Source organism: Ips typographus, linkage group LG9 (assembly GCF_016097725.1).
Source record: "Ips typographus isolate SLU linkage group LG9, UJ_Ityp_2.0, whole genome shotgun sequence".
Taxonomy (NCBI): domain Eukaryota; kingdom Metazoa; phylum Arthropoda; class Insecta; order Coleoptera; family Curculionidae; genus Ips; species Ips typographus.
This window is the reverse complement of record NC_138430.1, coordinates 8,821,030-8,834,964: the sequence shown is the minus strand read 5'-3', so window position 1 is coordinate 8,834,964 and position 13,935 is coordinate 8,821,030. Positions and strand designations below refer to the sequence as shown.

The following is a 13,935-nucleotide window of genomic DNA, read 5'->3' as shown; positions in this document are numbered from 1 at the left end:
CCATTAATTCTCCTTGGTTGGAGCTACCGAAAACTTCTCTAAACATAAATATTTAGTCTTGATTTTACAAAAGGGAGAACGTTTTCACCCCCGAAAGCGAGACAAATTTACATTTCAAATTATAAATATTTGGCTGGAAAATCTCTTAAAGCTTTTATTAGCAGCTTTGCTCAAAAATACAAACTTTTCGAAAACTTTCGCTCGGATATTTTATTCTTGAATGCATCAAAAGTAGTGTTGTAGCCAGGGGAGCGTTTTCAGTTTATTCTACTTTGTTTGCAGTTCAAGTTATTTGAAAAAGTTACTACATTTTAAGGGAAGTTAACATAATCCAAGTTATATAAGAATAAAATACTTTTGCACTGAAATTGCTAGAGGTTTAACTGTGAGTGTTCAAAGGACATGATCTTATCATAATTTTACGGAAATGCTGACATTGTATTCTTTGCGATGAGACAAACCGTTTTAGTATGCAAGACAGCAAAATGGTGACGTTTTGTTGCTAATTCATTTATTTCCAATCGGTGATGATATCTTTTTATCAAGATTACCTGAAAATCCACTCCAAAATGAACAAGTTTCCTGCCGGTATTTACTAAACTTCCAAAGAACTTTTGAGTTTAATATTTAATTTGAAGGAAACTTCTTGATTGGATTTATTTACTTGGAGTCAGATTTTTGTTGAGTGAAAAGTTGTGACACTGAAATTGTTGTAAAACATTCCTGTGAAGAATTATTTAGAAAAAATTAATTGGAAGATAAGTGGCAGACTCTAAAGTTTACCAAACACAGTTTCCTTGACAAATAGGAACTTCTTGCCATATTAACTTTATATTTTGTCAGTGACTTACCTGAATTGGGTTGGTTATCACTATTCGGTCTGGCTGAAGGAGCCCCATCTCGAGCTTCCACTTCCAAGGCGTACGCCCCCTGTTTTTCGCGATCAAACACGATTTTCGTATGCACTTCCCCGGTTTCTTTATTAATTTCGAAAAAGTCTTTGCCCTCGTTTCTGGGCGATTCCACCACGTAATAATACACCTGAAAAACCATACAACATGTAGCAAGTAAATCAGTATAATTATTAAATTTTTAATCTTAATTTACGCATAATTAAACTTAGACGTAAAATTTTAATTCAAAAAGTTATCTTCCAGGTAAGAGCATTAAAGCGTTATTACCCTCTGCTCTCTGCGAGCCTTATGAAAATTTTAAAATAATTATCTTCAAGACTTGAACTGTAAACTTGAACATGTAATATACATTAAAATTTATTAATACTTAGTGTTTTTAGTGTACTCACACCGGAAAGTTTTGCCGGCAATTTTAGCTAATGGTAAGTTTTAGCCTAACTTAGGTTTAATGAGAATGCGGTTCCTTAGTGAGAGAATGTTTTGCCTTATAATGTGAAAAAGTATTTTTTTTTTTGACATTTCACAACTCTTATTCCGAAAACTTTTGTGGGGACTATTGAATTTTCAGTTTGGTCTGGTTTCAATTTTCCAAATTGCTGCTATGAATAAATCAGTAATATTGCTTCTAAACTACTTTCTGTATCCACCGCTTTTCATATTTATTACGCGGAACCTATTTAATGCCAAACGTTTTCCCAGGAAGTTTATCACGAATCTTTTAAGAGATTTATTGGAATAAAAACCTAATTAAGGAGATTTATCAAAACGAATATTGTTCCAACAAAAAGTCGGTCCAGACAGCCTTGCAAGCATGAAGTGCAATAGTTTTCACTATTTACCCTAAAAATTGCATTGTGTCATTAGTTCAGGCACTTGAATTATAAATATTTCAAAATGTTTTGCTCAGTTGAGACGGTTTTGCAAGCTTGAAGCTCAATGAGGGTGAACTTAGAGTAGTTTTACTATTTACCCTAAAAATTTCATTACTACACTAGTTCAGGAACTTGAGTTATAATTACTAGATTTTGGAGCAAATCGGTCAAAACAACTAACTTTCAAAATATTTTGCTCCGTCCAGACAGTCTTGCAAGCTTAATAAGGGTAAATTCAGGGTTGTTTTTCACTATTTACCCTAAAAATTTCGTTGTGACACTAGACTTACTACTTGGGAGAATAAAGTTTTTAGATAAAAGTGAAAGCTTTGAATATTTATAGCAAGTTCTAAGAAGAAAGTGACGTTTTAATTACAATTTTTTCCAACAAAACTACTGTGAACAATCTTATCCACTTTGCTGTGCAAGATTACACTTTTTGTAAAAATTGCATATTTTTCGACACACGTTGTTTTGACCCGAAATTACTCCTTATTTGACAAGTTACGTCAAAATGTCATAGAAAGCAAAAGATAGAGCAGATTTCAAGCTTTCTAAAAATGTCCCCCCATGAGCTGATTGATGGCACCGTTTGGACGCTAGAGGGCGTCAAAATTCTTTCACCCTAAAATCACATATTTTGGGACACACCTTGCTTTGACTCTAAATTACTCCCTTATTTGACAAGTTACGGCAAAATGTCATAGAAAATAAAAGATAGAGCAAATTTCAAGCTTTCCAAAAATGTCCCCATATGAATTGATTGATAACACCGTTTGGCCGCTAGAGGGCGTCAAATTTCCTTTACCATAATATCACATATTTATTGTAAATATTTTTTAGTCAGATTTCATGTATCTCTTAATGCAGCCGAGTGACGGCAAAAAAATGGTTAAAATGTTAACTTAGGTTAGGTTAGGTCTAACTCTGTTAGTTTTTGAGATATCAAAAAACCGACTGCACCAGCGTCTTTTCCGAGAAATTTTAACATAAAATGACACCGAGACGTCAATTGTAACTTGACAAATAAAAAAGTTGTATTTTTTGACAGTTCGAGGCCGCCATTTTGAATTTTCTGTCAAAATATTGACTTGCACCTCATTTTAAAGGAAATTTCACGTAGTTTCAAGAAATGACAGACAAAATGGCGTTCCAAGCCGCCATTTTGAATTTTCTGTCAAAATATTGACTTACACTTCATTTTAAAGGAAAATTCAAGTAGTTTCAAGAAATGACAGACAAAATGGCGTTCCAAGCCGCCATTTTGAATTTTCTGTCAAAATATTGATTTGCACCTCATTTTAAAGGAAAATTCACGTAGTTTCAAGAAATGACAGACAAAATGGCGTTCCAAGCCGCCATTTTGAATTTTCTGTCAAAATATTGACTTGCACCTCATTTTAAAGGAAAATTCAAGTAGTTTCAAGAAATGACAGACAAAATGGCGTCCTACGCCGCCATTTTGAATTTTCTGTCAAAATATTGACTTGCACCTCATTTTAAAGGAAATTACACGTAGTTTCTAGAAATGACAGACAAAATGGCGTCCACGCCGCCATTTTGAATTTTTTGTCGAAATATTGACTTGTACTTCATTTTAAAGGAAATTTCACGTAGTTTCAAGAAATGACAGACAAAATGGCGTTCCAAGCCGCCATTTTGAATTTTCTGTCAAAATATTGACTTACACTTCATTTTAAAGGAAAATTCAAGTAGTTTCAAGAAATGACAGACAAAATGGCGTTCCAAGCCGCCATTTTGAATTTTCTGTCAAAATATTGATTTGCACTTCATTTTAAAGGAAAATTCACGTAGTTTCAAGAAATGACAGACAAAATGGCGTTCCAAGCCGCCATTTTGAATTTTCTGTCAAAATATTGACTTGCACCTCATTTTAAAGGAAATTTCACGTAGTTTCAAGAAATGACAGACAAAATGGCGTTCCAAGCCGCCATTTTGAATTTTCTGTCAAAATATTGACTTGCACTTCATTTTAAAGGAAAATTCACGTAGTTTCAAGAAATGACAGACAAAATGGCGTCCCAGGCCGCCATTCTGAATTTTCTGTCAAAATATTGACTTGCACCTCATTCTGAAGGAAATTTTACGTAGTTTCAAGAAATGACAGACAAAATGGCGTCCCAAGCCGCCATTCAGCAACTCAAAAGATTTAAAGTCTAGACATTCTGGTACATCAAATCAGCTTCAGTTTTTACTATTTTTTACCTGATTGTTGGGGAAAGTCCCATCCCTGTCAATAGCATTAACTTGTGTGACCTTAGTGCCGATTGGTTCTCCCTCCAACACAGTTTCCTGTTCTCGTTCAGTGAAAAGCGGAATTTCATCGTTCACATCCTCCAGTTGAATGTAGACAATGGCTTCAGATGCCAGTTGCTGAACACCGTTATTCTGAAAATAGTTTATTAATTATTATATTATATTGTGGCTGCTAAAGTAATTGACAAAATTATGGAATTTGACATTTGACAGGTGTCAGGTAGCTGTTAACTGTCTAGACTGTTAAAATTTTTAAAAAATCTTATTAAACTTATTTTTTCACTGCGAATATACTGAAAATGTGATATTTTATGGGAATTTAATTAAATGTGACATTTGTCAATTACAAAGGTCATTCTGTGTCACGTAATGTCTAAATTAAGACTATGGAGCTGTAAAGTACAGTTTTATCGGTGTATCGCAACTTTTGTGGTCTTGTTGAAGTGGTTTGACATATTGACTCACTATTAACAGTTTTTACGTGTTTAACCGGTGTCACGTGACACCTACGTCAAGTCTGTCAGAACTGCCAGAAATGTAACTGACATTTTAAGGTATGAACTGTCAAAATCGTCTCTCAGAACCTGTCACAACTGTCAATGTAAAACAGAAAGTGTCAAAATTCTTAATCAGAAAAGTGAATTTGTCTGAAACTGTGCTTGAATATCAAATTTTCGATTCTGGATTTAATCGATCTTTTAGAATGACACAATATCTTCTTACCTCAACACGTATAGTCAAATTGTACTCTTTGACTGTCTCGTAGTCTAAGGGATGATTGACTTTGATGTCAGCCCACGTAAACCCATTGTCCGGCCTTTGTTGTAGATAAAACGTGTGCAATTTGTTGGTTTGCGCTGTAGATCCGGGCATCAGACGATAAAACACTGTCGGGTTGTTCTCAATTCCGGAGCTGGTAAAAAATGGAATTGAAAAGTTTCAACCCTTTTGGGTGTGCCGTTTAATTTTGCAATCAAAATTGTTTAAAACTTTAGGCCCAATTGCGTTAGTTGCAAAATTAAACACGCTTTTCAAAAAAAAAAACCAGCGCCTTCAAAAATATAAATCGCTTCCATAACGATCAAAAACATAGCGCCTAAAAATTCATGGCCGACAAAAATCTATAGCCACATGCAAAAATGTTGTTTTGTTGCAAAACTGTTTGTATTCCAATTAACCAAACTGATCAAATTAACAGTTTTACAACCAAACCATGCAAAAATAATCACTGTTTCTAACTAAGGACACTGGCATCCGATTCTGTACAAAATATAGTATATAAATAATAATAATAATAATAAAAATGACTTCTCTAATAAAATAAGTCTACGTCAATGGACAATCATGCAGAAACATTTTGTTTTTTGAAGACAGAGGATGCCAATTACCTCAATATTTTGTTGATTTATAATTGAAACCGATCCATTTTGTATTTGAAATATTTTGAACCGACAAGACAAGGTTTTGGTTACAAAATGGGTTGTTACAAGGGAAAAAATTTGTCTGAACGCTGTCTTTTACGTGCCCTTTTGAACCTTTTTTTTTAGAAAGCACAGTGTGTTAAATTGCTGTGTGGTGCATGAGGACAGCATCCAGTAAAAAATTCCTGTCTTCCTGTTGCTTTTTAAAAAAAACTCGTTAAAAATTTAAAAAAGCAAAATTTAGGTTGTTTCTAAAAGTCTGCAGCTTCTCTCGACATGTTTCGGAACTCGTGCTGGCTCCGACACTTTGTTTTGTAAAAACTTAAAAATTATTCTGTAAATAAAGCGTGCAAATTACGACTTTATCCACTACGCGGCGCTGCGTGCTGCCGCTGTGGGAAACACTGACACCACTGTATTGATTTTGCCGGGGAGGGCCGATCAAAACGAAAACTGCAGATACATTTTGCATTTTTCTATTTAAAATTATACTAAAAAGAGATAAATTTGCATAACACAACCTAACATGTTGTTTGTTTTTTTTTAATAAAGAAACAAACCAAATCAAGGAGATTTACCTGCAGTTTACGTAAATGAACTCTAAAGGAAAATTTTGTTCTCGAGTTACTGATGCAATAAGAAATATTTAGAAAAATTACAGTCAAAAGCACTTTTGTTAAATCCTAAATTCTGTTACTGTGCATTGGAAACCTTATGGAGTAAAATAAAAATTTGCCAAAATTGAACTTTTGACCAAAATGACATTTTTTCAATTTTTGAAAGGTTGTAACTTTTTTATTTTAAGTCTAATCAATTTAAGAAAAATGATAAAAAAATACTACAAAATGAGTCAAAACCCGCCTCTTTATTTTACCGAGATACTGAAGCTCAAAAAGTAAAAAGACCCCTAATACCCTCCAGTTTTTCAATTTTTTTGAAACCGAGATATTGAATTTCAAAAAGTACCTAAAAAACCTCTCTAGTACCCCCCCATTCTTTCAATTTTTTTGAAAAGTGAAAAATTTTAAAGTGCTTTTTTTGTGCTTATTTCACCTAATTTAAGGTTCTTTTGTATAAATATGCCCTTTGCTGTGCATTGGAACCCTTATAGAGCAAAATAAAAATTTGCCAAAATTGCACTTTTGACAAAAATTGAATTTTTTGACTTTTTGAAAAATCGTAGCTCTTTTATTTAAATTCGCAGGAAATTCGTTCCCACGCCATTCAAAAAAGCATAAAAACTACTACAAAATGGATTAAAAATGGCCTCTGTAGCTCCTCAGGTTACCGAGATATTGAGTTTCAAAAAGTACCTAAAAAACCTCTCTAGTACCCCCCCATTCTTTCAATTTTTTTGAAAAGTGAAAAATTTTAAAGTGCTTTTTTTGTGCTTATTTCACCTAATTTAAGGTTCTTTAGTAGAAATATGCCATTTGCTGTGCATTGGAACCCTTATAGAGCAAAATAAAAATTAGCTAAAATTGCACTTTTGACAAAAATTGAATTTTTTGACTTTTTGAAAAATCGTAGCTCTTTTATTTAAATTCGCAGGAAATTCGTTCCTACGACATTCGAAAAAGCATAAAAAATACTACAAAATGGATTAAAAATGGCTTCTGTAGCTAGTCATGTTACCGAGATATTGAATTTTAAAAAGTACCTAAATAACCTCTCTGATACCCCCCCATTCTTTCAATTTTTTTGAATAGTGAAAAATTTTAAAGTGCTTTTTTTGTGCTTATTTCACCTAATTTAAGGTTCTTTTGTATAAATATGCTCTTTGCTGTGCGTTGGAACCCTTATAGAGCAAAATAAAAATTTGCCAAAATTGCACTTTTTGCAAAAATAGCATTTTTTTCAATTTTTGAAAGGTTGTAACTTTTTTATTTTGAAGAGCATTAGCTACTAAACAAACTGAGATATAGCAAAACGGCGAAGATTAAAAAAAAAATTATATTTACCAGTTTTACCGGGTGATAGAGCTGAAAAAGTTGATGCGTTGTCATGCTCTAAAATATGAAATTGTCACTTTTCAGCTATAAGAAATTTATAAGAATTAATAGAAGAAAAACTGTCAGGTGGTTTAAGTATGTGACAGATTGTTTCTCCCAAGTTAAAAATTAAGGTTAGGTTAGGTAATATAACTGATGTGTTATTGTCACTAAAGTGCTTTCTGACTGAATTTATCTGAACTAGTTTACTAAGACTAAAAAAATCGCAAAATTTTCCTTTTTCAAAAAAAAAAAAAATCGAGTGGCCACTCCCTCCATATAGAACAGACCTGGCTTTGACAGACACCACCTTGGCGCCAACCGGAAAGTTTTCCCGGATGTAGATCGGGCCGTAGATCACGTGATCCCATACAGGAGGATTGTTGGCCCTATCGACCACATCGATCTGTACCTCTACAGATCTGGATAGAGGTGGGTACCCTTTGTCCTGCGCCATGGCTTCGAGACGATACGACTCGCGCTGTGTTACCATACGCGCGTCGAATAATGAAAGAGAGCAAAGCCGGACTTGGTGTTAGTTTTTTTTTTTTGCAAAATTATGCCTGAGTGTAGTTTTTTATGGAGGACACTAGTAGTAGAACACTTGACGTCACACGGGGGGTGTTTTGTCAAAAATTGCAATTTTTCAAAGTATCTTAGTCGAGCAAAAATGGATCGTTTGCGCGCATGAATGCCAGGTAACCGGCTGCTCAAAACCGAGCATCGTTTTAGAGGTAAGCATTGGCGTAGAAGCCGATGTTTACATCTCACCATCCCTGTTTCATACAAACCTGGCCTTGATTGACGTAACCACAGTTCCCACTGTGACATTTTCTTTAATGTGGATGGGGCTTAAGGTGTCTCTATCCCATAGCGGAGGCTTGTTGTTCCGGTCTACCACATCGAGCTCTATGTCGACATCGGCGTGAGAAGGTGGATATCCACGATCGGATGCGCGCACGCGCAATCTGTACCTGTCTCTCTGCGAGAGTGAAATAGACAAACGGCACGGTCATGAATAGGTGAGGGAGAAAACGAAATGTAAATAATGTTTTATGGTAATAAACGTAAAATGACTTTAATGTGCACGAGTCTGTTGCAAGCCCAACCACTTTAACAATAACAACAATGCAAAAGACTGATGCACAGTAAATGTGAAATGAAAATAACAGAAACAAAGTCGACAGTACACAATCAACAAATTAGTAATCTAAACTCAATCACACAACTAAACTTAAACATAAATGGAGATGATGAGGCCGACTTTTGTTATTCGATTTCCTGTGTTTTGGGAGATCTCGCAGATCAACACTGACCGTGTGTTTAATAAGTCAATCATCAACTTAAATTGACTTATCAAGTCTCTACCATCTCTTAGTACTTATGAATTACTTACCACACTTTAATACATTTTTCAGAAATGGCACAGCTATCCTGTGTTTAATGATGCAGAGACATACATCTGAATTCTGTGGCTGTTAAACAAATTCCGAGATATTTTCATTGTTTCCAATTTTACCGGTTTAAATTTATTATAATTTTTTAATAATAAAACTAAATTCTATAAATGTTACTATACATATAAATCTTGGTTTACGTTATTATTAGATTACCTCACTGGACCTACCAGTCAACATCTTCTCCAAGACCTACAAAACTATACAGGACGAACTAAGTATTCCATATGAAAACAATGCTAAAATGTCAACCATTTAGGTAAAAACTATTTTGAAATTATCCCAACCTGCTCTATAGCACGTCAGAATAAGAGTTTTAAAGTTTATCAAAGGCTGAAAGACACTATTTGATGTTGCTTTAAAATTCATGATAATCTAGAACTACCAACAACTTGGGATATTACAGTATTGGGGCTGAACGGGTTTTGTCTGAAAGTTGTCTCTTCATAGAAAACTATTTCAAAATTTTAGAAATATCACATCAGAACAGCTAAACTTCACTGTTCTTGAAATTGTTGTTTTTCCTAAAAAGGAAAAACTGAAAATCTGGCTTGATCTGATTTAAAATAATAAAGTCCACATGTTTGTGGAACACAAAAAAAAACAGAACAGAAATTGCAACACTGTTTGTGGTTTTTTATTGGTTAAAGAAACCAACCAATTTTGACCAATCGCACACTATGAACTATGTTTCCTTAACATTACAGTATGGTCCCATCAAACTGTCTAACATTTTTATGTCATTTCCATTATATTCTACACACCTATATAAGGTCAAATTAAATTAACCTGTGTGACCCCCTAAAAAACTATTATATACATAAAACTAACCAATATGTTGAATACAAATACAATTATTTCGACATTTAATTGTGTTTGAATTAGTATTTAGTGCCACAAAAAATAATAAATAAACATTGTCTCCTATGCAGAGTGTCCAAAAAAAATATTTTGAAAGGTGATTTTAAGGATTAAAATAAAAAGAACATCATCTGCCAAAATGCTTCTCAGGAAAGAAACACCCTTGAAGATGGCTTTTTATTTTAATTTTCTAAACACCCAGTATATAATCGATAAACTGTCTTAAAAATTACTTCATAAAATTTCAAAAAAAAGGACATTCTACAGAAAAACACAAACATTATGTGATATAGTTTGGTTTATTGAAAATTAAACCAAATCCACTGACGTGTTTTGCCATCACTAGAATGGCTTATATCAATTCAATCTCAAACAATAACGTAACAAAAATGCTAATATTGTGTGAGTTATAATGTTTACTAAAAAAATAAACCCAAAATAAAAAATAGTCAGTGTTAATCGCTGATCTGTTCCAAAACACAGTATAAAAATATTTAATTCTGCTAGGACACAGCAGAATTTACAAAAAAACTAGTCACTGACTGGAAGCAAAATACTGTACAATATACATTTAGCCATTTACTTTTTAGCTATTTTAAACTAGCTCAAGTTACTTACTGGATGACATTCCTGAATTCCATTGGTCGGTGGTTTTAAAAAGTGAATAACAAAAGGGTGCATTTAAAACAAAAACGAAAAATAACGTATGTAAAGTTGAATGTACTTGTCACCAGTATATTATCATATCAAAAGTGTTAAATATCCATCATCAAATATTATACCAAATTTAATATTCAAAAATTACTACATACAATCGAGAATATATAAATGCTCAGAAGACAATTGGAAAGCCTCTAATCACATTTCTGTTTTTCTAAGATACACAATACTATTTAAGAGCCACTGATGCCATTTTAGAGTTTCTGAGCCGGAAAAATTACGTTTGAGAACTCTGGTGACACTTTCGAATCTCAGAAGACAGTTTTTGAACCACTGGTGGCAATTCTGAGCAGGCAAAAACAGTTTTGAGAAAGTATCAGAAGATAATTTTCGGATACACTCAATGCTGGGTTTGGTACTAAAAACACCCAAAGGTAAATTTTTTAAGGTGGTATTTTGACTTATAGTTACTTAAAGAGGCCCTTAGGGGCAAAAACATAACAACACAATCTCGTAGAGGATGAAATTTCCTACAAATTTCCTTATTTACACATTTTTGTAGCTCCTTAACAAACGGAGCTACGCTCAGTCGAAATGGAGTGAGTTTAAAAATGTGGGACCGTTTTAAATGTCAAAATATCATTTGAAGGGTCACGTGATGGCTTTTCAGTTTAATAACTAATATTTTTAAAGTCACGTGACTCTATTTAAGATGCAAATAGTGACGTGATTATTTTCAATCATCAAGTTTAATTTTAAAGGTTGTATGGCACTTTTTTTAACGTCAAAGCAGATCCTGAAGATCACGTGACCGTTTTAAATGTCAAAATATCATTTGAAGGGTCACGTGATGGTTTTTCAGTTTAATAACTAATATTTTTAAAGTCACGTGACTCTATTTAAGATGCAAATAGTGACGTGATTATTTTCAATCATCAAGTTTAATTTTAAAGGTTGTATGGCACTTTTTTTAACGTCAAAGCAGATCCTGAAGATCACGTGACCGTTTTAAATGTCACAATATTATTTGAAGGATCACGTGACCGTTTTTCAGTTTAATCTGATATTTTCAAAATCACGTGACTCTTTAAGATTAAAAATAGAACTCACAGTGTATTACCAGTATTACAGTGGCACTGATACCATTTTGGTGTTTCTGAGCCTGAAAAAAAGTTTGAAAACCTCTGGTGGAATTTTTTTAAGCTCAGAAGCCATCTTAAAAGCTGATGCCATTGTGGTGCTTCTGAGCTACTAAAACCAGTTTTAAGTAACTTTGATATAAAAATAAGAAACTTAATGCTCACAAGACAATTGGAAAGCCTCTAATGACATTTCTGTTTTTCTAAGATACACAATAATATTTAAGAGCCACTGATGCCATTTTAGAGTTTCTGAATGACACTTTCGAAGGTCAGAAGCATTTTGGTGGTTCTGAGCAGGTAAAAACAGTTTTGAGAACTTCTGATGGCATCATAAGTATCAGAAGATAATTTTCTAGAAAAATCTAGAATAAAGCGTCTGGTTGCCTTCAGCAAATGTTCAAAAAACAAAGAATTGTCTTTAAAATATTTTACTTTAACACTTTAGAATAATCTTTTGCTCGTTATTATGCAACTTAATTATTGATAGACACGTGGTGACAAGTACAATAAATCGAATCAAAAACAAATTAGTAAGCAGGCAATAACATGCAAAGACAGGATAAAATAAAAGAAAAAACTTCGAGGGTAAAATAGGGAGCAAGGACGTGCATCAAAAAGTTCTTCTCTTAAAAACGACCTTCAAAAACCGGGTAGACGTTTAGTTGTGAGCACTTTCTTTAGATGTCGCTTTTGTATCGCCGCCCCATACACAAATTCAAAAATGTCACAATGTTTAAAGGGGGCCAAGTTGTCATTTTTTGTCAAAAAGCGCGCGTTGGAAAGTAAACCGCTGACCCCCTTTGTTTTTTTTTAATGACAGAAGGAGTAGTACACCATTGTATCTGGTGCTCAAAAATTGATTTCCTACTGCCCTTACCAGTAGAAAAAGTGGCTTATACGTATAAAAACACCTCTAAAAAACTCTCTCAAAAAATCACAAAAAACACTCAGTCAAAAACCGGGGAAAGCCTAGCTCAACGACTCAAAATGTTTAAAATTGAGTATAATGGAGTATTGAGCTAGGTGGACAAAAACAATCACAATGGCGGCCAAAAATGTAGGTAGTACCTGGCATTATTTATAAAATTAAAAAAGGACAGCGCTCCTTGCTACGCCAAAAAATATAGAAGGGTTACGATACTCATCGATGGTACATTTGGAAGACCAAATAAGTGTAGTAAAATCCTTCCAAAGTACCTCGATTCAAAATATAAACAAAAAAAAAATAAAGGTAGAGAAACTATTATTGAGAAGATCTAATAAATCGTAATTGTATGCAAGGTGTGCCGTATAAACCAACTCATTGAATAAAAGTTGAAAAACGAGAACGGTGCAATCGGCAACGACTCCTTAACCGATAAAAGAGCAGTCGTTAGGCCAATTTTTGCAACTGAAAGATAAGGTGCGCTGTAAAATTATCAACAAAAAAGCTGCTAAAGAACATTCCATGACTATATCCAGTTTGTTTCAGGCAAAAATTCAAGCTAAAACTCGAACTTTACCAATACAAATCGGAAACAAAAAGAAATGGAATGAACTTTAAGGGTCAGTTGACCCTATAAAACGTCCACTCGTACCTATTAAAAATGTTCCGGATATAATATTTTAGGCCCCCTACAGATTTTTTCCTGAAATCGGCACTCACACTCGCACTCACTCCGAATTTGAACTTTTTTTTAATTATTATTTTTAATTAAACTGGACAAGGAAACAGTTGTTAGTTATGTAATAAAACTCGCAGGGCAAACAGCAGTTGTCGTCAAATTGTTCTAGCTAAAACTGGAAATAGGGGTTAGTTATGTCATTAGCACAATACCACACAAGGATATCGGGACATTATGTGGGTTATTGAGAGCAATAACTTTTAGATTCCCCAACTTAGATTATCTGAGTTAATAAAAACTGGAAGCAAATTTAATTACACTTAGTTACGTCCAGTTTTTGTTCAACTTGTGTCAATTTTTCTGGCGTTTAACAACTAATACTTACGTCCAAAGGCTTCCGCAGCACAATCCAACCACTTTCAGGTTGAATTTCAAAGTAATCCAAATCAGATGGGTTGGAACCGGCGTTTAGAGTGTAAACTATAGCTCCGTTGTTGTCTGCATCTTCATCTGAGGCTGATACTCGCAGAATGTTAGTTCCTATGCTAGCGTCTTGTTTAACGTTTTCCACATATTTCTACAATTAGAAGATCAGTGTCAGTGTTGTTATATTTTATTTTTTGACAAAAATGGTGAGATTTAACTGTCGTACCACTAGAATATCTGCGTAAAAACTATTTTAAACTTTACATGATACTTTTCGATATTTTGTTTCAGTGTTTCCTCATGACAAAAC

The 13,935-nt window shown here is 33.7% G+C and overlaps 1 protein-coding gene across 14 annotated transcripts in view; it reads right to left on the bottom strand.

Annotated features, from left to right (window-relative positions):
• The window catches only part of CadN (neural cadherin), a 209,599-nt gene that overhangs the window by 165,229 nt on the left and 30,435 nt on the right, over window positions 1-13,935 (bottom strand). For 8 of the 14 annotated variants that reach the window (XM_081986199.1, XM_081986198.1, XM_081986187.1 and 5 more), the window contains exons 12-16: window positions 13,585-13,776; window positions 8,267-8,457; window positions 4,787-4,976; window positions 4,013-4,195; window positions 852-1,041 (exon numbers count right to left, since the gene is read on the bottom strand). In XM_081986199.1, the coding sequence (XP_081842325.1) occupies window positions 852-1,041; window positions 4,013-4,195; window positions 4,787-4,976; window positions 8,267-8,457; window positions 13,585-13,776 (946 nt within the window). Of the gene's footprint in view, window positions 1-851; window positions 1,042-4,012; window positions 4,196-4,786; window positions 4,977-7,765; window positions 7,957-8,266; window positions 8,458-13,584; window positions 13,777-13,935 lie in introns of all 14 variants that reach the window. The other 6 variants (XM_081986189.1, XM_081986188.1, XM_081986196.1 and 3 more) reach the window with 1 other exon arrangement.